General features: G+C 39.4%; 1 protein-coding gene and 1 pseudogene across 2 annotated transcripts in view; one reads left to right on the top strand and one right to left on the bottom strand.

The window, feature by feature from the left end:
* Positions 1–220: 220 nt before the first annotated feature.
* Positions 221–1,011, bottom strand: LOC308243389 (large ribosomal subunit protein bL9m-like; annotated as a pseudogene). The gene has a single exon. The product of its transcript is annotated as a large ribosomal subunit protein bL9m-like (transcript).
* A 3,155-nt stretch (positions 1,012–4,166) lies between these two features.
* OLAH (oleoyl-ACP hydrolase) overlaps positions 4,167–24,021 on the top strand; it is a gene marked incomplete at both ends in the record, with an annotated part of 30,136 nt that continues 10,281 nt past the window's right edge. The window contains 4 exons of the mRNA XM_080654763.1: positions 4,167–4,171; positions 5,448–5,578; positions 19,342–19,480; positions 23,837–23,936. Of these exons, the coding sequence (XP_080510889.1) occupies positions 4,167–4,171; positions 5,448–5,578; positions 19,342–19,480; positions 23,837–23,936 (375 nt within the window). The remainder of the gene's footprint in view (positions 4,172–5,447; positions 5,579–19,341; positions 19,481–23,836; positions 23,937–24,021) is intronic.

Here is a 24,021-nt window from a genome sequence, read left to right as displayed (position 1 = left end):
CATATCTACAACTTGGTACTTCTTGAGCAGGACTGCCCCAATAAGGCGAGATGTGATAACAGTCGAAGATGGAGATGACAAATATGCAGAATTCAACATATATATGCAGTTTAGTCTGGTGTCCCCATATGGTCTCAAATTCCATATTTGGTCAGAGCTGGCTCATCTTTGCTCCACTGTGCCTCAGATTCTGCTTCACCACTTTTGAGGGAGAGTAGGTTCAGATCGTCTGTGAGCTGGTGGGGGGCGTTTCCTTGGCAGCATGCTGGGCCAACCAGTACTTATATCTGTTTGTCTTGGTTTTCTCCAAGTTCACCACAGACATAGGTACCCTGATAGTGTCAAGCCCATATACTGTCACCTCACACCAATACTCGCCCCATTGTGTGATGGGCTCTTCTGGTAACTTTAATGCATGTGGGGCTACCACAACACCAAGATTTTTTAGAAAATGGAGGGCAACTATTTCAGGGTTTAGCTCCCATTTGACATTGTTCTTCATCCCCACTTCCAGGTGACAGCTTTTCAGAAATTTCACTGTCGTTTCACCGGCCTTGGTCTGGATCTTTTCTAACTTTCCTTCTTTTCTTAGCAATTTCTCCTCTTCAAACAACTTCTTGTTTTCAGGGGATGCATATACAGACAGTCCTTGAGGAAGAAGCTGGTTATGGCCCACAGATTTCTTCACTGAAACCAAGTCACCCCGGACTCCAAGCTCCTCTACCGACTGCGTGAGGATGAGCTCTAGGTTGTCTCTGGGCCGGTGCTTCGTGTCCTCCACCAGCCTGTAGACGCGGTGCCGCCGGTGCAGGCGCGGCTTCCGACCCTTCCCGGCCAGCGGCACCTTCCACCAGCGCTCCATGATGACCGTGCCCCAGTTATGAGAGAGGCTGAAGCCACGCTCCAGGCCTGGGGTGCCCCCTTCGAGTTGTGGCCAGAGCAGTGCCCTGACTGTCCTCGCAGTAGCTGCTCAGCGGCCACACACAGCAGAGCCCGGCTGGGGAACGCCATGTTCCTGGGCTCGGAGGGGGCCCATAATTTTTATCTTTATCTTTTTCTTCTTCTTCCTCTTCTTAAAGAATACCCTTCAGCATTTCATATAATACTGGTTTGGTGGTGATGAACTCCTTTAGCTTTTTCTTATCTGTGAAGCTCTTTATCTGACCTTCAATTCTGAATGATAGCTTTGCTGGGTAGAGTAATCTTGGTTGTAGGTTCTTGCTATTCATCACTTTGAATATTTCTTGCCACGCCCGTCTGGCCTGCATAGTTTCTGTTGAGAAATCAGCTGACAGTCGTATGGGTGCTCCCTTGTAGGTAACTAACTGTTTTTCTCTTGCTGCTTTTAATATTCTCTCTTTGTCTTTTGCTCTTGGCATTTTAATTATGATGTGTCTTGGTGTGGTCCTCTTTGGATTCCTTTTGTTTAGGATTTGGTGCACTTCCTGGACTTGTAAGTCTATTTCTTTCACCAGGTGGGGGAAGTTTTCGGTCATTATTTCTTCAAATAGGTTTTCAGTATCTTGCTCTCTCTCTTCTTTTGGGACCCCCATAATTCTGATGTTGGTATGCTTGAAGTTGTACCAACAGAGGCTTCTTACACTATCTTCAACTTTTTGTATTCTTTTTCTTTTTGCTTTTCCGGTTGAGTGTTTTTTGCTTCTTTGTATTTCAAATCTTTGACTTGGTTCTTGCAGTCCTCTAGTCTGCTGTTAGGTCTCTGTATAATATTTTTTATTTCAGTCAGTGTATGTTTAATTTCTAGTTGGTCCTTTTTCATATCCTTGAGGGTCTTGTTAAATTTATCGGCCTTTTCTAGGAAATTCTTGAAAAACCTTACAACCGTGGTTTTGAACTCTATGTCCAGTCGTTTACTTTCCTCCATTTCCTTCATTTGGGACCTGCCTCTTTGTCTTCGCATTCCAGTTGCTTTCCTGAGTTGATGGAGTGGCTTTGTGTGCTAGGTGTCCTGGCAGGGCCCAGTAGCTCAGCCTCTCCAGTTACCTGAGGTGGACACTCTTGGTGTGCCCCTTTGTGGGCTGTGTGTGCAGTCTTGTTGCAGTTAAGCCTAGATTGTTGTTAGTATCACTGGGGGGAGTTGACCTGGAGGCCAATTGGCTGTGAGGATCAGCTGTGTCTCCGCTGGGAGAGCTTCTGTGCTCAGCTTGGATGGGGCGGAGTCTCAGGGTAAAGCAGACAGCCTTGGTTTCCCATCAGCCACGCCCTACGAGGCCCCTGTGTTTTAGTGTCCCGCGGCAATTGCTGCACTTACCTCTGAGAGAAAGCTGCCCTTGAGTTTCGCCCGCTGCCAGACAGTCCAGTTTCTCCCAGAATGAGTCTGGGTACCGAAAAGTCTCACCCGGGACTGGATTTCAGTGCAGTTGGGAGGTTTTGTTTCTCTCCCGAATGAGACACCTAGCCTCATGCTTGCTGCCCGCCCTCTCCGAAAGTCGCGAGTAAGCCAGCTGCCTATTCAGCTGCCCGCCCTTTCCGGGGGCGCCCGCGAGTCTCTGCACCTCTGTCCTCCACAGCTCCTCTGAGTCTCAGTGTCCTTTTATCTTCCCTTCTAGTTGTAGAATTTCCACTCAGCCAGCTTTCTGGTGGTTCTGGACGATGTCCACTCTGTCTTCCAGTTGCAGTTTTGAAATTGTGTGAGGCAGCAGTATAGGTGTTTACCTATGCCGTCAACTTGGTTTCTCCTACTCACTTCTGACATACATTATTTTTGTCTGGTATTTTAATTCCATATATAGTTTAAGGCCCATTAGATACTACTATTTTATACAGTCAATGTCCTTTACACTTGCTCAAATATTTACCACTATTTACCATGCTTTGTTTTTCATTCCTTCTTACATCTCAAATCTTCCATCTGCTATCATTTACTTTTTGCCCAAGTATTTTCTTTAAATGTTTATTTAGAGAGTGTCTTCTAGCAACAAACTTTGTTTTCACTTGTCTGAAAATGTCTTTAGTTTACCCTGTTCCTTAAAAGTTGTTTTGAGAATTCTAATTTGGCAATTTTCTTTTTAACACTTAAAGATATCATTATACTCTCTTCTACCTTTTTATATTTCTGTCTGTCTAATTGCTCTTCCTTCCAAGATAATAGTCCATCCTCACTTCTTCATTGCCTGGCTGCTTTCAATATATGTTCTTTGTCTTCATTTCTTTTTGTTTTGCAGTTTTATTATAATGCCTCTGTATATAGATTTCTTTCTTTTTAAATTATTCTTCTTGGAATTCACTGGGCATCTTTTACCTTTGGACTGGTATCATGCTTCAGTTCTGGAAAAATCTAAGCCATTGTTAATCCTTACCCGAGGATATTTTTTCCATTGAGTTTGAGAGAGAGAGAGAGAGAGAGAGAGAGAGAGAGAGAACATGCCCTTGACTGGGAATCAAACCTGCAACCCTTCAGTGCACAGGCCAGTGCTCTAACCACTGAGTAATACTGGTCAAAGTTAAGCCATTGCCTCTTGAAAATTGCCTCTCCTTGATTCCCTTTCTTCTCTCCTCTGGGACTCTAGTGGTTTTCTCTTGAGAAGAGTCAATATTATATTTGCATGAAGATACCTCCAGTGTTAAGAAATGACCCCGGACCTTGATCATGACCCCTCAGGAAACGTCTGTTAAATAAATTTGAACATTGGGTTACATTTAATCCAAGTCCAGCTGATCATGAGATATGCCAGTCAAAAATAAACAGACACCAGAAAGACAGGTTTTACCTATTTTAATTGGAAAGTGTGGGATAACTTTAGCCTAATTTTATTGAAGATTTATAGATCAATAACAGCCCTCAGTTGTAAACACTGAAAATGTATATATATCACTCTAGATTGCCTATTTTCCTTGCTAGAAGTAGCCATCTTTTTCTGTATTTTACACCGTTGTCTGAGAAGAAATCCTAATGAGTCATCCAGGTTGTTCTTCTGAGGGTTTTACTGGCTCTCGGTCATCATTACAAAAAGAAGGTTCTGGAGACAGATTCCCATCTCTGTGAACTCGCTGCCTCTGTTGAAGCAAGCCTTCCTGGCACTCCCGGCCCGCATGCCACGGTAAGGGCTCTGTAGGTTGAGGGATCTGCCTGGGCTCTCAGGACTGTTCTGAGATTCGCACCGAGGACTGAGACATGCTTACTTCTTGGGATGTGAGGAGTTCCTATGGCGTAAAGAGGTAAAAGCTTTACAAATGGCAGACCTTTTGCTAATTATTTTTCTTCTCTTTTCTGAGTATTTGCTGCTCACAAAATTGGAAATCTGGCACAGTAGTGAAGTCCTTATGATTTTAGAGAAAATGTAACTATTTAGGAAGCCAAAACATTTATATTTTAAAAACAAACATCCCCTTCCTATGCCAGTTTTCTGGTAGGCACTATTTTCTGCTTGATTCACCTGCAGGGTTGTTCAGTTGTTAGAGTTTAGAAATGTTGCACCTTTTCTCTCTCTATTAGCTGGAGGCTCGGTTGTGCTTGGAGTACATTAGTTATGTTGCTTCTAACACACTTCTTTTTTAAATAGGGGTTGAAACACAGTCAACAGATTTAAAAAGAAATCTGGTCATTCTTCTGTGTGTACAAGAGGTACTGAATTTGCCATTGACCCGCAAGCTGCCAAGACCAGCAATTGTGCGCCATCTCCTCACAGCATGGAAAAAGAAAACAAAGCTGGCAGCCAGGTATGCACTGGGTGCAGCCTGGTCCCTGCCCCACCCCAGGTGCTCCGACGCTCTGCCTCTGTAAGGCCACCTTGTTAGACTGAAAGGGGCTTCAAACAGAAGCCTCATTTGGTGTCCATTGCTTCTAGTACAAGGCATTGTAAATGTCACTACCCACTCACTTTGTACAATGGTATTGAAATGGTAGTGATTTAAAGTGAACGTGTACATCCACGACTTGGCTGAAGCACTTGTGTGGATGAGGAGAGGTGAAGGTGAGGTGCACTTTTCACACCAAAGTGGAGAGGAAGTTCTTGTCCCTGACTCTAATCCAAAGCTTCCCAAATACACTCTCTACTTCATGCCACTTAGTGGTCCACTTGTATATTGTTGCTGAGAATATGGGAAAAGGGTTAAGTCAGGACACTGAGATCACAGCTGCCCATAAACTGTTTCGATAAAACTATTCCCTAAATTGTGAAAAAGGCAATTTCTGAATTAACATTTTTATCATTTTAAACGTGCATATTAAATGTACTTGCTAAATGTTATATAGAAATACTTGACTATTTTACCTATACTCTAAAAGTTTACATATTCAAGTTCTCAAGAACAAACCGTAAAACCTTTTTGCGGGGGGGCGTTCTTATTGGAAAAATTGACACTCACTTTATAGTTGGACATATTCTCCTTATAACTAATAATGATTTCCATTAAAACACACCTAGTTCAGTTTGGGTGAATTAATTGATATGTGTAACATTAACTATATTTTTATTTTTCCCCAGGAATGAAAAAGCTGTGAGCTGCTTATACCGAAAGCCTAATGCAGTTTTTAGGCTGATTTGCTTTCCCTGGGCAGGAAGTGGCTCCCTTTATTTTGCCAAATGGGGCGAAAAGATGAATGACTTACTGGAAGGTGTGTTAACTTTCAACACCATCTACGCAATTTATAAGGTCAGATGACCACACATGTATAGGAATTTGAAGCACAGTAAAGATTTTCCATATTGGGAGATACATAATAATAAGTTATTCAAGATTACATTCTAATAAAATAAATTTTATATTTCTAAAGTAAGAAATTCTGTTACCTTTATTTTGTTATTATTGGAGCTAGAAGGACTTTTTAGAAAATGGTATTCTAACCTTGCACGTGTTTTTAATGTAATTATTGATATGGTAAAATGGAATCTACTATCTTACAATTGTTTTCAATTTGTTCTGAGTTATTCCATTTTCCCTGTTTTGTCCTTTCCTTTTGAAGGAACATAATATTAAAAAACCATTTTTCTTTGTACTTCCTCTATTGCCTTATAAGCCATATTTCTCTTTTTAGTGGTTGTTCTAGAATTTACAAATATATCTCTCACTTATCACTGTCTATCTTCAAAAAGCATTATTCTTGGTTAAACTTCTTCCTAAGCATTTTATTGTTTTTGATGCTATTGTAAATGGAATTGTTTTCTTAATATCTTTTTTGGATGAACATTGTTGGTCTACAGAAATACAACTGATTTGTATGTTAATTTTGTATCCTGCAACTTTACTAAATTTGTTGATTAGTTCTAACCATTTTTTGGTGGAGTCTTCCTAGGGTTTTCTCTATATAAAGTCATGTCATCTGCAAACAAAAACTTTTTTACTTCTTTCTTTTATTTCTTTTTTTAATATATTTTATTGATTTTTTACAGAGAGGAAGGGAGAGGGATAGAGAGTCAGAAACATCTGATGAGAGAGAAACATTGATCAGCTGCCTCCTGCACACACCCACTGGGGACGTGCCTGCAACCAAGGTACATGCCCTTGACCAGAATTGAACCCGGGACCCTTCAGTTCACAGGCTGATGCTCTATCCATTGAGCCAAACCAATTTTGGCACTTTCTTTTGTTTCTTTATTCTTCCTAATTGCTCTGGCTAGGACTCCAGTATTATCTCGAGAGCAGGCATTCTTGTCTTAATCCCGATCTTAAAGGAAGAGTTTTCAGCTTTTCACCATTGAGTTTTATGCTACTTGAGAGTCTTTATCATGAAAAAAAGTCACATTCTTTTTATACACCTATTGAGGTGACCGTATGAACTTTATTCTTCATTCTGCTAATGTGATGTATGAAATATGCTGATTTGTATATGTGTAACTATCATTGCACCCCAGGGATAAACCCCCCTTTGTCTGGTGTATGATCCTTTTAACACGCTGTTTTATTCCATGTAACATATAAGAACTTTAAAACTGCATGCTTCCATTTCCCCTTCTGTCCTTTTGCTATTGTTGTCATACATTTTATTTCTACAGTAAATTTTTATTATTTTTTCTTTGAATAGTTATAATTTTTAAATGAGAAAAACAGCTTTTATATTTACCACATTTTTATAATTTTTAGCATTTTCTTTCTGTATAGTCTGAATTTCTATCTAGAATAATTTTCCTTCAGCCTGAAAGAAATATTTTTGTAGTGCATGTTGGCTGGCAACGAATTTTCTAAGGAGACTGCAGTTTTCTGTATTTTTGCCTTGACTTCTGAAAGCTATATAATCCTATGTAATAAAAGCCTAATATGCTAAGTGTCCAGTCTTTCAGTCGTCCATTCAACCAATCAAAGCGTAATATGCAAATAATATCCTAAGGCTGCTCAACCGCTTCCTATGACGTACACTGACCACCAGGGAGCAGACAGTTGACTGGTCAACCAGTCACTATGACGTGCACTGACCACCAGGGGGCAGACACTCCAACTGGTAGGTTAGTTTGCTGCTGGGATCCAGCTGATCAGGACTGAGTGAGATGGGCCGGACACGTCCTGGAGCCCTCCCGCGGTCCCTCCCTGGCTGGCCAACCTCCCATGTCCCTCCCCAGCCCTAATCATGCACTGGTGGAGTCTCTCGGCCTGGCCTGCGCCCTCTCGCAATCCGGGACTCCTCAGGGAATGTTGGAGAGCCGGTTTTGGCCCGATCCTGCTCAATGCAGGAGCTGCCCCCTGATGGTCAGTGCACTCCCACAGGGGGAGTGCCGCTCAGCCAGAAGCCGGGCTCACAGCTGGTGAGTGCAGCGGTGGTGGCGAGAGCCTCTTCCACCTCCGTGGCAGTGCTAAGGATGTCCGACTGCCAGCTTATGACATCCCTTGAGGGCTCCCAGACTGCGAGAGGGCACAGGCCGGGCTGAGGGACCCCCCGCCACACACACCACCAAGTGCATGAATTTTGTGCACTGGGCCTCTAGTCTGGATATAAAATTCTAGGTTGGCATTTTTTCCTTTATCATTCTAAAAATGATATAACATTGTTCTCTGACCTGTGTTGTTTTCTATGAGAAGTCAGCAATACTTATTATCTTTATATGCAATGGTCTTTTCTGTAGTTGATTTTAAGACTGTCTCTTTATTAATTTTAAGAAAAAGGTTATGATGTGCCTTGTTGAGTTTTTTTTTTTTTTTGGGGGGGGGATCTGTGGATTTACAATTGTTATTAAATTTGGAAAATGTTCCAGCCGTTGTATCTTTGAAAATTATTTTCTATATCTCTCCTTTCTCAATTTGTTGGATTCTGATTAAATATATGTTATACTACTTGATTCTATCCAACAGTACACTGGAGTGCTTCATTTTTTTAATCCCAACCCACAGATATGTTTATTAATTTGACAGAAAGAGAAAAAGAGCGTGGGGGCGCGGGAAGAGTAAGAGAAAGACAGGTAAGAGAGAAACATCAACTGGTTGCCTCCCAGACCCATCCCTAGCAGGGATTGAACCTGCAACCTAGGTATGTGCCCTGACCAAGAATCAAACCCTCAACCTTTTGGTGTACACGGGATGATGCTCCAATCAACTGAGCCACCTAGCCAGGGTGAGCTCTATTCATTTTTTAAAGCCACTTTTCTCTGTGCTTCAGTTTGAATCTATTGTTCTGTCCTTCCTAAGATCTTTCTTGTTGGTGGATTGTAAACTTTTTTCTCTCATAGCATTGTGAAACTCAAACGCCATTCTTTTTTTCAATAATTTTCTGTTTATATTTTCTTAATCTCTTAATATGCCTAATTTAAGAATAAACCAAATGTTTTAAGGGAGAAAGCACTGTACTTGTCTCTCTGAGATCATGGGCTCTTAAATTCTAACTGCTTCTATAGCCACTGTATTTCAATTTTTGTATCTCTAGCTCAGTGGGAACACAGAAAGCTCTGCTGGTATCTTGGTCTCTTAGAGGTAGCCCTCAGCCTGGAGTACAGAACTCTTGACCTGTGCCGAATAATTGACATATTTCCATAATGGAAAAGAGGCTGGAAGAATCTCAGTTCACTTTTCTAGCATTCTCTTCTCTCCAGGCAAGTCCTGATGGCCTCAGCAGCTTACAGATGCTTTCAAACAGTGCGTGCGTGCATGCATGTATTTGTATGTGTGTGATTCTGTTTTCTATTTGTTCAATCAGAGTGTTGGTCTAATGTGAGCTGCTTCTGAATAACCAAAAGTGAAAAGATGGTTATATAAAGTAATATAACAAACCATAGTGTACCAACTACCTGCCTTTCAATATTACCTTCTTTTTAATCCTCACCTGAGGATGTGTTTATTGATTTTAGAGAGGAAGTGAGAAACATCAGTTGGTTGCCTCCTGTACACACCCCAACCAGGGATTGAACCTGCAACCTTCTTGATGTACAAGTCAATGCTCCAACCAACTGAGCCACCTAGCCAGAGCTCAACATCACCATTTCAACATATTTGCTTCAAATTCTTTTGCTCCTGATTAAATAAGAACCCCCCCCCCACAAATATAAAAATGCATTAACTACAATATAAAAATGCATAACACTGTTCTGTAACTAGCTTTTTTTCATCAATTACCGTATACAGCAAACTATTATCCATATCTACACATTCAGGCTTTACTCATTTTTTTTTTTTTTAGTGTTATGGTATGCTCCCATTTGTGTAAATCCCTAAAAATATATACACACACATATACACAGATTAATACAATGGAAGCATACCCAGAGAAAGGTATGGATGCTACACGAAAACATGGCAGAACACACAATACTGATAACAGTGGTTTCCTTTGAGGTGATGAGGTAGGATTGAGGAAGTGGAAACATTTTGCCTTATAGTTAATGCATTTTTATATTTGTGAGGGATTTTTCTTGTTACATGCCTGTTTTACTTGGAAATGGAAACATTTTCTATGCTTCCACTCTAAAGAGGGAAGGAAGGGAAAGTTTTCTCCAGGTCCCAGCATTAGGCAGAGCTGTTTGAAAGTATTTTGGAAAATGTAAGCCATTTTATAAATGGGAACCATTACTGCTGTTTGCAAAGAGGCTGTCCTTGGTGAGAGCCTGCCCACTAGTGCACACAGTCACAAAGGCACTCCGGGAAGCTTCTTTTTCTCGTGTCATTTTTACACCAGTCCCTATATCCATTTTCATGTATAAGAAAGGTTTTTCTAGAGTTCTTCTCATGTTTTTTTTTTTCCAGTCATTTCATATTAGGTATAAATGTTATAGCTATTTCATAAAAAGAATTTGAACACTTTCCTTCTTTTCTAAGCTCTGGAGAGTTTAAGTAGCATTGATATTATGTCCTGTGAACATTTAGAAGAATTTCCCTAGACAGTCATTTAGGCCTAGTGGTTTTTTTACATGAATACATCAACAACTCCTTCTATAAAAAATATCTGTTTAAATTTCCTATTTTTACTGGGATCAATTTTGGTAAATTGAATTTTTAAAGATACACAAATTACATGTAAATTTCCAAATTAATTGCATAGAGAACTGCCAAAAGTCTCTTGTGATTTTCAAAAGTTTCCTTGAGTTTAAGAGTTGTTTCCTCTTATTGTGTGTATTTTCACTTTCTCCTTTTTTTCTTAATTAAATTGTTACAGTGATTTTCCTAAGAAAAAAAAATACTGAATTGGAGCTAATTAGTATTTTAGGAGAATAGTGTTAGGAGAAAATCAAAATAAAATAACCTTGTTTGAATAAATTCAGATGGGTGATCTGAAGATTTTACAGTTCACTGCCAATCATGGATTAGTACTACTTACGAAGAAAAAAAGTCCTCACATAATAAATAGTGCCCCTTTATTTATAAGAGCTTGACTGAGTGTTTCAGTTATGTCTAAGAGACTGGCATGAGAGCCAGGGGGAATGGAAAAATTGGAAGTATTAATTTTGATATGGTCACCTCTTGAACCTTTCATAAGTGACAGCAGGAGTCTCATTCTCTTCTTTTCAAAGTACATTGATGGTTTGGACAAGGGGACCATCTCATAGTCAAATAAATCTGTAGGGGAGGGGGAAGGCTGCTCCTTTAAACCAATTTTTCAGTAGTTCATATGTAAAAAAATGTATAAAGAATAATACCTAAAATTTAACCATGGCCACTGCTCCTCTTGAATAATAAAACATTACAACTGAATAACATTTACGTCTCCATGTACTCCCTTCCTAATTGTATTCACTCTCCCTTTCTAACCTCCTCAAATACCTAAATAAGATACAGAATTATTTCATATATTTCTAACTTTTTATAATTGTATCATATTGCAAACATTCCTCTGATACTTGCTGTTTTCTCCTAAGTTTATTTTTTAAGATTTATCATGTGTATCTCTATTTCATTGACTTTTTTTGATTGTTTAAAGTATTACATATAGTAGTACATATATCTCCTTTTTTTCCCATTGACCTTTCCCCAGCTTCCCCTACCCTCTGTCGCATGCCCTTATCCTACACGCCCCCCCCCACCCCCCAGTGTCTTCTGTCCATTGGTTGTGCTTATATGCATGCATACAAGTCCTTTGGTTGATCTATTTCCCTCCCTCCCCAACACTCCCCAGCCTTCCCGCTTTAATTTGACAGTCTATTCGATGCTTTACTGCCTCTGTATCTATCTTTTTGTTCATCAGGTTATAATGTTCTTTATTTTCCATAAATGAGTGAGATCATGTGGTATTTTTCTTTCATTGCCTGGCTTATTTCACTTAACATAATGCTCTCCAGATCCATCCATGTTGCTGCAAATGGTAAGAATTCCTTCTTTTTTATAGCAGCATAGTATTATATTGTGTAGATGTACCATAGTTTTCTAATCCACTCATCTGCTGATGGGCATTTAGGCTGTTTCCAAATCTTAGCTACAGTGAATTGTGCTGCTATGAACATAGGGGTGCATATATCCTTTCTGATTGGTGTTTCTAATTTCTTGGGATATATTCCTAGAAGTGGGATCACTGGGTCAAATGGGAGTTCCATTTTTAGTTTTTTTCAGGAAACTCCATACTGTTCTCCACAGTGGCTGCACCAGTCTGCATTCCCACCAGCAGTGAACCAGGGTTCATTTTTCTCCGCATCCTCGCCAGCACTTGTCGTTTGTTGATTTGTTGATTGTTGCCATTCTGACAGGTGTGAGATGGTACCGCATTGTTGTTTTGATTTGCATCTCTCGGATAATTAGTGACTTTGAGCATGTTTTCATACGTCTCTTGGCCTTCCTTCTGTCTTCTTTCAAAAAGTTTCTATTTAGGTCCATTGCCTGTTTTTTTATTGGATTGTTTATCATCCTTTTATCAAGTTGTATGAGTTCCCTGTAAATACTGGAGATTAAACCTTTATCAGTGATAACATTGGCAAATATATTCTCTGATGCAATGGGCTTTCTTGTTGTTTTGTTGATGGTTTCTTTTGCTATGCAAAAGCTTTTTATTTTGATGTAGTCCCATTTGTTTATTTTTTCTTTAGTTTCCATTGCCCTAGAAGTGGTATCATTTCTTCGGCATATGTCTGAGATTTTGCTGCCTGTGAATTCCTCTGGAATTTTTATGGTTTCCTGTCCTATGTTTAAGTACTTTATCCATTTTGAGTTTATTTTTGTGTATGGTGTAAATTGGTGGTCTAGTTTCATTTTATTTCACGTACCTGTCCAATTTTCCCAACACCATTTATTGAAGAAACTGTCTTGACTCCATTGTATGTTCATGCCTCCTTTGTCAAATATTAATTGAGCATAGTGGTTTGGGTCGATTTCTGGGTTCTCTATTCTATTCCATTGATCTATATGTCTGTCCTTGTGCCAATACCAGGCTGTTTTGAGAACAGTGGCTTTGTAATACAGCTTGAAATCTGGTATTGAGATCCCACCTACTTTGTTCTTCTTTCTCAGGATTGCTGTGACTATTCGGGGTCTTTTTTTATTCCAGATGAATTTTTGGAGAGTTCTTTCTAGGTCTGTAAAATATGCCATTGGTATTTTAATGGGAAGTGAATTGAATCTATAGATTGCTTTGGGTAGTATGGACATTTTAATGATGTTGATTCTACCAATCCATGAACATGGTATGTTCTTCCATCTGTTTATGTCTTCCTCTATCTCTTTTTTCAGTGTCCTGTAGTTTTCTGCCTATAGGTCTTTTACCTCCTTAGTTAAGTTTATTCCTAGGTATCTTAATTTTTTTTGGTGCAATGGTAAATGAGATTGCTTTTTTAGTCTCTCTTTCTGTAAGTTCACTATTGGTGTATAGAAATGCCATAGATTTCTTGGCGTTAATTTTGTATCCTGCTACATTGCCAAATTCATTTATTAACTCTAATAGTTTTTTGATGGAGTCTTTAGGGTTTTCTATGTATAGTATCATGTCATCTGCAAATAAGGACAGTTTTACTTCTTCTTTTCCAATTTGGATGCCTTTTATTTCTTCTTCTTGTCTGATCGCAATGGCTAGTACTTCCAGCACTATGTCTAACAGGAGTGGTGAGAGTGGGCATCCCTGTCTTGTTCCTGTTCTTAGGGGAAATGGTTTTAGTGTTTGCCCATTGAGTATGATGTTGGCTGTGGGTTTGTCATATATGGCTTTTATTATGTTGAGGTATGATCCTTCTATTCCCACCTTGCTGAGAGTTTTTATCAAAAATGGGTGGTGGATTTTGTCAAATGCTTCTTCTGCATCAATTGATATGACTATGTGGTTTTTATCTCTCAATTTGTTTATGTGATGGTATCACATTTATTGATTTGTGAATATTGTACCATCCTTGCATCCCCGGGATAAATCCTACTTGGTCATGGTATATGATCTTTAATAAATGAATTCGTGATAAATGTGTTGTCCCAAAGTTCTCTTAGGCTCTACTTCTGCTTTTTAATTTTTTTTTCTAGAAGCTGCTCTGTTTGGGTATTTCCTCCTTCCTTGTCTTCTAGATCACTGATGCATTCCTCTGCTTCTTTTAGTCTACTGTTGATGCTTTCTACTGAGTTCTTTATAGCAGCGATGTCATTTTTCATTTCTTCTTGGTTCTTCTTCATTTCCTCTTGGTTCTTACACATATTGTTGAATTTGTCTTCCATTCTTTTCATCCACCTTATGACCATTTCTCTGAATTCTTTCTCTGACAGGCTGCTTGCCTCCATTTCATTTACTTCCTTTTCTGGTGATGCCTGCTTTTCTTTCATATGTGGGTTGTTTCTTTGTCTCCCCATGATCTCTCTTCTCCAGATGTCTGGTTATATAGTTCTCTCTCTCCTGCATTGATTTAAAGGCACAAAATACAACATAACAAGGTACAATGCATAAGGCACTGAACACAAATGTATTCATGATATTAATAACCCAAATAAAGGTGACCACCATAGAAAGGTGAATTAGAGAATAAGAAAGAAAGAAGAAGAGAAAAAAAAAGAAGAGCAAAAATGAAATTGGGTAAAGGAAGAAAAAGTAAGAGAGAAAAGAAAGAGAATAACAAAGAAGAGGGGAAAAAACTATGTGTATGGGGAATAAACTCCAATAGAACAGCCACTAATCCCAACAAATGCCAGAAACAAATACCTAGAGACGAATGCAAACTACAAACAACAACTAATATCAAGCGAGGGGAGGTAAACAGAAGCAAAAAACAAACAAAAAAACAAACAGAAAAAGCAAAACAATCTCACAAACAAGCATAAAAAAACCAATATAATCAACAATCAAGCAAACAAGAACAAAAGGACAGAGAGAAAAAAAATTGGATAGTGAAGAAAGAGAAGAGAGAGGTGTGTATGGACTTGGAGCATGGGATTGGAAATTAGATATATAAGTAGGGTGAAATTTTAACAGGGGGTAAAAAGAAGAAATAGGGAAAATCTACAGCAGGAATAGGGTAAGAGAAACAGGACAACAAGAGGGGAAAAGTGAGGAAGCGAGTGTTGGCATAAAGGTAAAGTTGAGATAGAGTAAAATAATGCTAAAGGGAAGATGAAAATAGAATATAGAACACCAATCCCAAAGTAAAATAAAGAGAAAATGAAATGACACTTTTAAAAATAAAAGGTAAAATAGTAGTAGTAATAATACTGATTGAAAATAAAAATGTAATAATTAAAAAGGTAAAATCAAGTGAGGAAAAAAAATTTAGTTTCTTAAGTAAAAGATGAAAAAAAATAAAAAATAAAAATGTGACATAGTGAAGGTCATTCACTTCCTCTACTGTTCTGTTTGGCACGCCTGTTTCCTAGTTAGGACAGTATTAAAGATCCCTGTGTTCCACTGCTCCTCAGTGTTGTAGGCCACAGTCCTGATTTTTAAGCAGGCAGTACGTCTTTATTTCTTATACTCCTTTATTTGTGTTTACACAAGCGTCAATTTGTGATTCAACCCCTGGGTGGCAGTGTTTCTGGACAGACCTCTGGGTCTATAGGTCCTCTCTAGCTAGTGTTTAGATTTTGTTTTCCCTGTGTCACTTAATACCGGTTTGGGGGAATGGACTGCCCCAGAGCTGGTTCTCTGATAGTTATTCCCCGCTCTGATCCCGTTTCCACAAAAACAACTTTCCCCTTTTGTATTGGGCTTAGTAATCAAAAGCAAGGATTTAAAGAGAGAGAGAGAAAGAGAGAGAGAGAGAGAGAGAGAGAGAGAGAGAGAGAGAGAGAGGGAGAAAAGAGCCAGAGTAATTGCATGAACTCCAGTGCTGCGCGCAAGTCTGTGCAGTCTTTTTTCCCTTTGGGTCTAAGCAGCCGGCACACTTTTAAAACTTTTAGGCTGTCTTTTTGTGCCTAGTTCAGCTATGGGTTGCTTTTTAGAGTTCCCTTCTGTTAGCAGCTCTGTGGACCCCCTTCCACATTCGCGGATCACGCCAGCCCCAATGGCCACGGACTTTTCTGGGCAGAAACTTCCCCAGGTCCTCCAGCTCCCACAGTGCGCATTTCTCTCTCCAGCCCGGACCACAGACCTCACCTTATCCCAGGTGAAATCTGACCTTTCCGTGAGGGGGTGCAGAACTCCTCTGAATCCGCGTGCTCGCGCCACTTGGGAACCGGTATTCTCGGGTTCGCAGCTGTTCGTTGGGTGCCGTAGTTGTAGATTTTCAGGCTTCCGATAACATCCACTTTCCCCTTCAAGATGGTGTGGTCTCCATGTCAGAGCTGGTCGCTCCGGGAGGGAACCCAGCAGCAGTGGGGGCTGCTCGGTCAGGGGAACCCTGTCTGGCCATCCCCCACAGTCTCCTGGAGTATATCTGTCCCTCAACTCACCAACAAACACTCCCTGTGCGACCACACTCTCCCTTTGTTCTCTCACTCACACACTATCTTGCAGTCTGCCTTCCCGTCGTTAGCCATCTTCTGGATGTCTTCATTGACTTTTAACTATTGTATATCATTCCATTGTTTGACTATAACACAATTCAATTTATATATATATATATATATATTCTTCTCTTTATAGACATTAAGGTCATTTTATTGTTTTTATGTTAAAATAATGCTTCTATGAGCAGTCTTTTATATATCTTCTTGCATACATGTGTAAGAAAGCCTGTATCTAGGAATGGAATTTCTGGGTGTTAACGTATGAATATCTTCAACTATATGTGATATTGCCAAATAGTTCTCCAAAGGAATTGAAGTTACTTACACTGCCAAAGAAGTATATAAAAAGAAAATTCTTATTGCTCTATATCCTTGACAATACTGTTAATGCTAAATTTTACAATTTTTTTGTAAATCTGTGCATGAAATTACTCTGTTTTTATTTTTTCCAGATTTATTGATATATAAGTAATATTTAACATTATATAACATTTTAGGTGAACAACATTATGGTTGTATATATAAATACATCAAAATGATTACCACAAAAATTAACTTCTATTGCCTCACATAGTTACAATTTCTTTCTCTCTTCTTTTTTCTCAACTTTTAAGAGCTACACTCTAAGCAACTTTCAGATATATAGTATATTACTGTTAACTATAATTACCATGCTGTACATTACATGGTGACTATAGTTAACTATAATAATCAAGGCAGAATGCTATTAGCATAAAAACAGACACATAAACTAATGGAACAGAATCAAGAGCTCAGAAATAAACCTATGCATATCTGGTCAACTAATATCTGACAAGGGAGACAGGAATATTCAATGGAGAAAAGACAGTCTCTTCAATAAATGGTGCTGGGAAAATGGGATATTCACATCCAAAAAAATCAAACAAGACCCTTATCTTATACTCACAAAAATTAACTCAAAATGGATTAAAAACTTAAATGTAAGAACTGAAATCATGAAACTCCTGGAAGAAAACAGAGAAAAAGCTCCTTGGCATTGGTCTTGGTGACGGTTATTTTTATATGATACCTAAAGCACAAGTAACAAAAGCCAAATAAACAAGTGGGACTACATCAAACTAAAAAGCTTTTAAACAACAAGTGAAACCATCAACAAAATGAAAGAGTAATCCACTGAATGGGACAGATATTTGCAAACCACATATTTGATAAGAGTTTATATCCAAACTATATAAGGAACTCATACAACTAAATAACAACAACAAAAAACAAATCCAATTGAAAAATAGGCCAAGGACCTGAATAGACATTTTTCTAAAGAAGACATACAGATGGACAACAGGTACATGAAAAGATGTTCAACATCCCTAAACATCAAGGAGATGCAAATTAAAACCACAATGAGATATCACCTCACACCTGTTAGAACGGCCATCATCAAAAAGAAATAACAAGTGTTGATGAAGGTGTGACAAAAGGAAACCTTTTTGCAGTATTGGTGGGATTATAAATTGGTACAGTAACTATGGAAAACAGTATGGAGGTTCCTTAAAAATTAAAACTATAACTACCATATATGATCCAACAAGCCCGCTTCTGGGTATCTATCCAAAGGAAATAAAATGGTGACCTCAAAGAGAGGTGCACTCCAGTGTTTACTGGAGACAACATGGATGGATCTTGAGAGAGTTATGCTAAGTGAAATAAGTCAAAGACAAATACCATTATGATCTCACTCATATGTGGAGTCTAATGAACCAAATAAACTGATGATCAAAAATAGACCCAGAGTCATAGAAGCATAAACACACTGTTGAACCTCAGAGGAAAGGCAGGGGAGGGTGGGTGGGAAGAGATCAACCGATGAACTTGTATGCATATATGCATAACCTGTGGACACAGAGAATGGGGTGGTGAGGGCCTGGGGGGTTAGAGGGATGGGAGCGGGCTGGAAGAGGTTAATGGGGGCAAAAGGAGGATCTACTATTATGTAATACAACAATAAAGATTAAAAAATAAACAAAAGTCATACTCTAGTACCATAGAGTTATTTTTTTCAGCTTCATTTTCACCAGATTACCAAGATAATATCAATTTAAACTTCAAATTTGCATAAATGCAAGGCTTCGGTTAAAAAAAATATATATAAGGGCAGACTTTTCCCATTCAGAGCCAAGGTAAACACAGAAAGTTATTATCACCCTTTGGCATTAGGAAGATTTTCTTTTTTCCTAGTCTACTTTTCACTGAGAGTTTAGAGCTTAGAGTCCCTGGCTTTATGTCAAGGGCTCTATTATAGGTCACCCTTGAAACCTGATAATTTATTTTCCTGATATAGGCAATAGGCGGCAGAGTAGCCATTCCATTAGCACATGCTCACTACTTTTACTGTGAGCATCCTATTATATGGATGCTTCTTTTAGTATTTCTAGGTATTTTGTAGTTGGAGAGTGTTTTTCAGATAATCTGCTGTATCTTATGCTACTGCTTTTTCTCAGCAAATCCTAAATCTTTTATATCACTGGATTTGACATTATTCATTTCTTTGAAATTATTCACGTCATCCTATCTAATAAAGAGGGAATATGCTAATTGACCCTCATGCTGTCGCAAAGATGGTGGCACCCACAGCCAATAAGGAGGGAATATGCTAATTGACTGCCACGCCCTCAAAGATGGCGGCGCCCAGTCCCCTCAGCCCTGCCGGGGCAGCAGGCATGTAGCAAGGCCAGGCCCACCCCCAGACAGGCCCGGCTGCTCAGCACGCCTGCCTCCAGAGTCCCCCAGTCCCCTCAACCCCCCAGCTGCCCAGGGCCAATCCGAGGCGCAGACAAGCCTTGGATGGCAGCTGCCCAGCTGCCCAGGGCCGCCCGAGGCTCAGTAACCAGGGCTGACCAAGGCTTGCACTGCTGGCAGTGACAGCAGCAGAGGTGTAATGGGGCGTTGCCTTCCCCTGATCGCTGGGTCGCCTCCCACCCCTGAGGGCTCCCGAACTGTGAGAGGAGGCAGGCTGGGCTGAGGGACACCCCCCCTCCCATGCATGAATTTTCATGCACCAGGCCTCTAGTGTTAATATAAGTTCTTTTACAACGTCACAGTATCTCACCCACTTTCTGCATGCATTCACTTGTGTTTTCCGATCTCCAGTGCACTCCATAAGGCTTGTTGGGAGAGAAAGTCGATTTGAAGAGCCTTTTGCCAGTGACATCTGCCAGATAGTTGATGAAATTGTTTGTGTTCTGCTGCCAGTCCTCCAGGATAAACCATTTGCATTTTTTGGCCACAGGTATTTAAAATCTGTTTTAAAAGCCATTTCCTCAATCATGAATCCTTAGCAAATGTTGTTCTTTGTGTCTTGTGAGATGCATACCTTTTGTATTGGTTACACTGCTTCATTGCTGCTTAAAGGAGTGAGTGATTAAATATGGCTATAGCTGTTCCCAGACAAGAAAGTTAGACTGGAAGAAATTGTGCAATAGGGACCATAAAGATATAAATGCCAGGTTGTGTGATGAATTGTGAAAATCCTGGGCTCCTAGCATCTTCTCATTGTAATATAGTCCTAGAATGTTGAATAATTATGACCAGTCACAACTCTTACAATTGGACGTTTGTATAGTAATTATATCTTTAGGCAAATAATAATAATAATAATAATAATAATAATAATAATAATAAATCAGGACTTGTAAAATCAAGATTATAGCAGTAACTTACATTGCACTTATTTTTCACTATATAAATAATATGTGCTAGATGTATAATTTTAAGGTTATAACATGAAACCTGCAGTTTTGACTACCTCTTAGTCAGTTTGACCTGGGAGAAATTCCTACGGTTTTTTAATTAGTTTCCTTCTCTGTAAAGCTGGAAAAATAATAGTTTCTTCTTATGAGGATTAAATGAATAATGATCATAAATTATTTGGTATGTGATAAGGACTCACTAAATTTGGGCTATCATGTTATATAATATTTATAGATATGTTCAGGCAAAAAATAAAATGTGTCATCCTAGAAAGTATTTTAAAATTTTGATGTGGTTCCATAGTATGTTACATATATGGTCCTGCTTTGTACCTTTTCCTGACTTTCTTTCACTTACTATTGTTGTGAAGGTCACATTGTTTCATGACCTGTTTTATCATTTCATCAATTTCCCTTTGTGGACATAGTTACTTTTATCTTTTTCTGTTAGCCAAAGAACATATATGCATGGCCCATGGACACAATAAGAGTGTGGTGATGTGGGAGAAGGGGGGAAAGGGCAGAAGCTGGGTAGAGGCAGGGAAGGGGGACATCTATAATAGTGTCAACAATAAATAAAATTTTTTGAGGAGAAACCAAGATGGCGGCATAGGTAAGCACCTAAACTGCTGCTTCACACAACAATTTCAAAACTACAACTAAAAGACAGAACGGACTTCATCCAGAACCACAGGAAGGATGACTGAGTGGAAATTCTACAACTAGTAGGATAGAGAAAAGCTCACGGAGAATCAGAGGAGTGGCAAAGGGCTGAGGTACGGAGACATGCACGCAGAGAGGAAGGGTGGCTGAGTGCTTGGCTGACTTTCTCTGGCGGGAGAGAGAAGGAAGCCCCCAACTGCACTGAACCCCAGTTCCGACTGCACTGAACCCCAGTTCTGGGCGAAACCCTGTGGACCCAGGCTCATAGAGGGGGAGCGTGGACTGTCAGTTAGAGAGAAAGGCACACGGAGACTCGGAGCCTCTGGGGAGCTGCAGCGGGCAGGGGTCTGGAGGTGCGTGCGCGCGAGAGCTCACAGAGAAGACTGAATGCAGAGGTTGCCACAGGCTTTCCCTAGCGGAAGGGAGTCGGAAGTTACTGACTGCACTGAACCCCAGTTATGACTACACTGAACCCCAGTTCCGGGCGAGCCCCTGGGGACCCACACTCTTAACGGGGGGAATCTGGACTGTCAGGCGGAAACTCAGGGGAGCTGTGGAAGGCAGAGATCTGGAGGCACACACGCAAGGGCAGGGCTGACAGGAAGCCAAGACTGTCTGCTCCACGCTGAGACTCCGCCCCATCCAAGCTGACCATAGAGGCTTTTGCAATTTTTCAAGTCTGATCCTATAAGGCTGTCTCCAACACTGAACTTCTCCCAGCGTAGACACAGCTGATCCTCACAGCCAACTGGCCTGGAGGTCAATTCCTCCCAGTGATACCAACAATCAAGACTTAACTACAACAAGGCTGTACACACAGCCCACAAAGGGGTGCACCAAGAGTGTCCACCTCAGGTTAACTGGGGAGGCCAACCCACTGGCCATATAGGAAACCTAGCACACAAAGCTATCCTACCAACTCAGGGAAGCAGCAAAAATGCGGAGACAAAGAAACAGATCACAAACGAAAGAAAGGGAGGAAAACAAACGACTGGATATAAAATTCAAAACCACTGTTATAAGGCTTTTCAAGAATCTTCTAGAAAAGGCCGATAAATTTAGCAAGACCCTCGAAGATATGAAAAAGGACCAACTAGAAATTAAACATACACTGACTGAAATAAAAAATATTATACAGAGACCCAACAGCAGACTAGAGGAATGCAAGAATCAAGTCAAAGATTTGAAATACAAAGAAGCAAAAAACACTCAACCGGAAAAGCAAAAAGAGAAAAGAATCCAAAAAGTTGAAGATAGTGTAAGAAGCCTCAGGGACAATTTCAAGTGTACCAACATCAGAATTATGGGGGTGCCAGAAGAAGAGAGAGAGCAAGATACTGAAAACCTATTTGAAGAAATAATGACTGAAAACTTCCCCCACCTGGTGAAAGAAATAGACTTACAAGTCCAGGAAGCGCACAGAACCCCAAACAAAAGGAATCCAAGGAGGACCACACCAAGATACATCATAATTAAAATGCCAAGAGCAAAAGACAAAGAGAGAATATTAAAAGCAGCAAGAGAAAAACAGTTAATTACCTACAAGGGAGCACCCATACAACTGTCAGCTGATTTCTCAACAGAAACTATGCAGGCCAGCGGGAGTGGCAAGAAATATTCAAAGTGATGAATAGCAAGAATCTACAACCAAGATTACTCTACCCAGCAAAGTTATCATTCAGAATGGAAGGTCAGATAAAGAGCTTCACAGATAAGAAAAAGCTAAAGGAATTCATCAACACCAAACCAGTATTATATGAAGTGCTGAAAGGTATTCTTTAAGAAGAAGAAGAAGAAGAAAAAGGTAAAGATAAAAATTATGAACAACAAATACATATCTACCAACAAGTGAATCTAAAAATCAAGTGAATAAAAAATCTAATGAACAGAATAAACTGGTGAATATAATAGAATCAGGGGCACAGAAAGGGAGTGGACTGATAATTCTCAGGGGCAAAGGGGTATGGGGGGGTGCAGGAAGAGACTGGACAAAAATCGTACACCTATGGATGAGGACAGTCGGGGGGAGGTAAGGGCAGAGGGTGGGGTGGGAACTGGGTGGAGGGGAGCTATGGGGGGAAAAAGGAGAAACAATTGTAATAATCTGAACAATAAAGATTTATTAAATTAAAAAATAAATAAATTTTTTTAAATAAAAAGAAATGTCTCTAAAAATTTTTCAATGAACATTTTTGTAGAAAAATTTGCATATATCTCCTAAGTTTCTTAATATAAATCTTCAGAATTTCTGTTAAATGATATGCCCATTGTTAGAGTTCTTAATATACATCTCCAAATTACCTGCAATTTACGCTTCATCAGCAATGAACATGGGACTGAGTTTCCCTTTTCCTCCCCTAAGGTATTTACCAAAGTAATCTCTGGCAGTATTGTTTACAAAACATATTTACATTGTCTACAGTAGCTCACAATTTTTTTGGTCCCAGTACTGTTTTAATACTTTTAAAAACATTGAGGAGCTCAGAGAGCTTTTGCTTATGTTTGATATTATGTCAATACTTACTATATTAGAAATTAAAACTAAGAAATTTAAATATACATGTGTTAAAATAATATTAATAAACCCGTTGCATGTTGTCATAAATATAGTTTTAAGTAAAAGACTGTATTTCCTCTCAAAATTAGTGAGAGGCAAGGCATTGTTTTACACTTTTGCAAATCTGTTTATTGTCTGGCTGAACAGAAGGCAGCTGGATTCTCATTTTTGCTTCTCCATTCAAACTGTTGCAATATCCCAAGTCACATAGCCTCAGGAAAACTCAACTATGCTCTCAGGAGAGAATGAGAGTAAGAATATAACATTTTGGCATTGTCATGAAAATAGCTTTAACCTCATAGACCACATGAAAAGGTCTCAGGATTTCCCAGGGGATCCCAGACCATACTTTGAGAACTGCTGATACACACTATCAAAGGCCTAGTGATAGAGAGCTGAAGGGACACAAGGAAACTGAAATAAATTTCAAGGCATTGTGGAAGTAAGTACTAAATTTTAGCCTGAACTATCAGGGATGTCTTAAAACACTTCTTATGCTGATATCAGTTGTTGAAAGTATACCCTCCATAACACATTTATTATTTAAGTAACTTATACTTTTCTTTGCATATGTCATGATCATTGCTGTTTTATGATCCTTGTCTTTATATACTTTCAGTGGATTACCATGACTTTGTTGAACAGTTATTATCATGTTTTTCTTTCCCAAATTTAGTATGGGGGCCTACATTGCTTTTATGACTGCACTACAGCTAAAAGAAAAACATAAGCTAGAACCGATGCATTTATTTGTGTCAAGTGCAACTCCTCCTCATGTAAGTAATTTCATTTTCCTTAGGGTGAGTGGTGAGAGGAGGGAAATGAGGGGGAAATCACGACGCTCTGTCCCTATATGGTGAA

Source organism: Plecotus auritus (assembly GCF_963455305.1).
Source record: "Plecotus auritus genome assembly, chromosome: 1".
In the NCBI taxonomy this organism is placed as follows: domain Eukaryota; kingdom Metazoa; phylum Chordata; class Mammalia; order Chiroptera; family Vespertilionidae; genus Plecotus; species Plecotus auritus.
The sequence above is the reverse complement of the archived record's forward strand: the minus strand, read 5'-3'. Positions and strand labels throughout refer to the sequence as shown.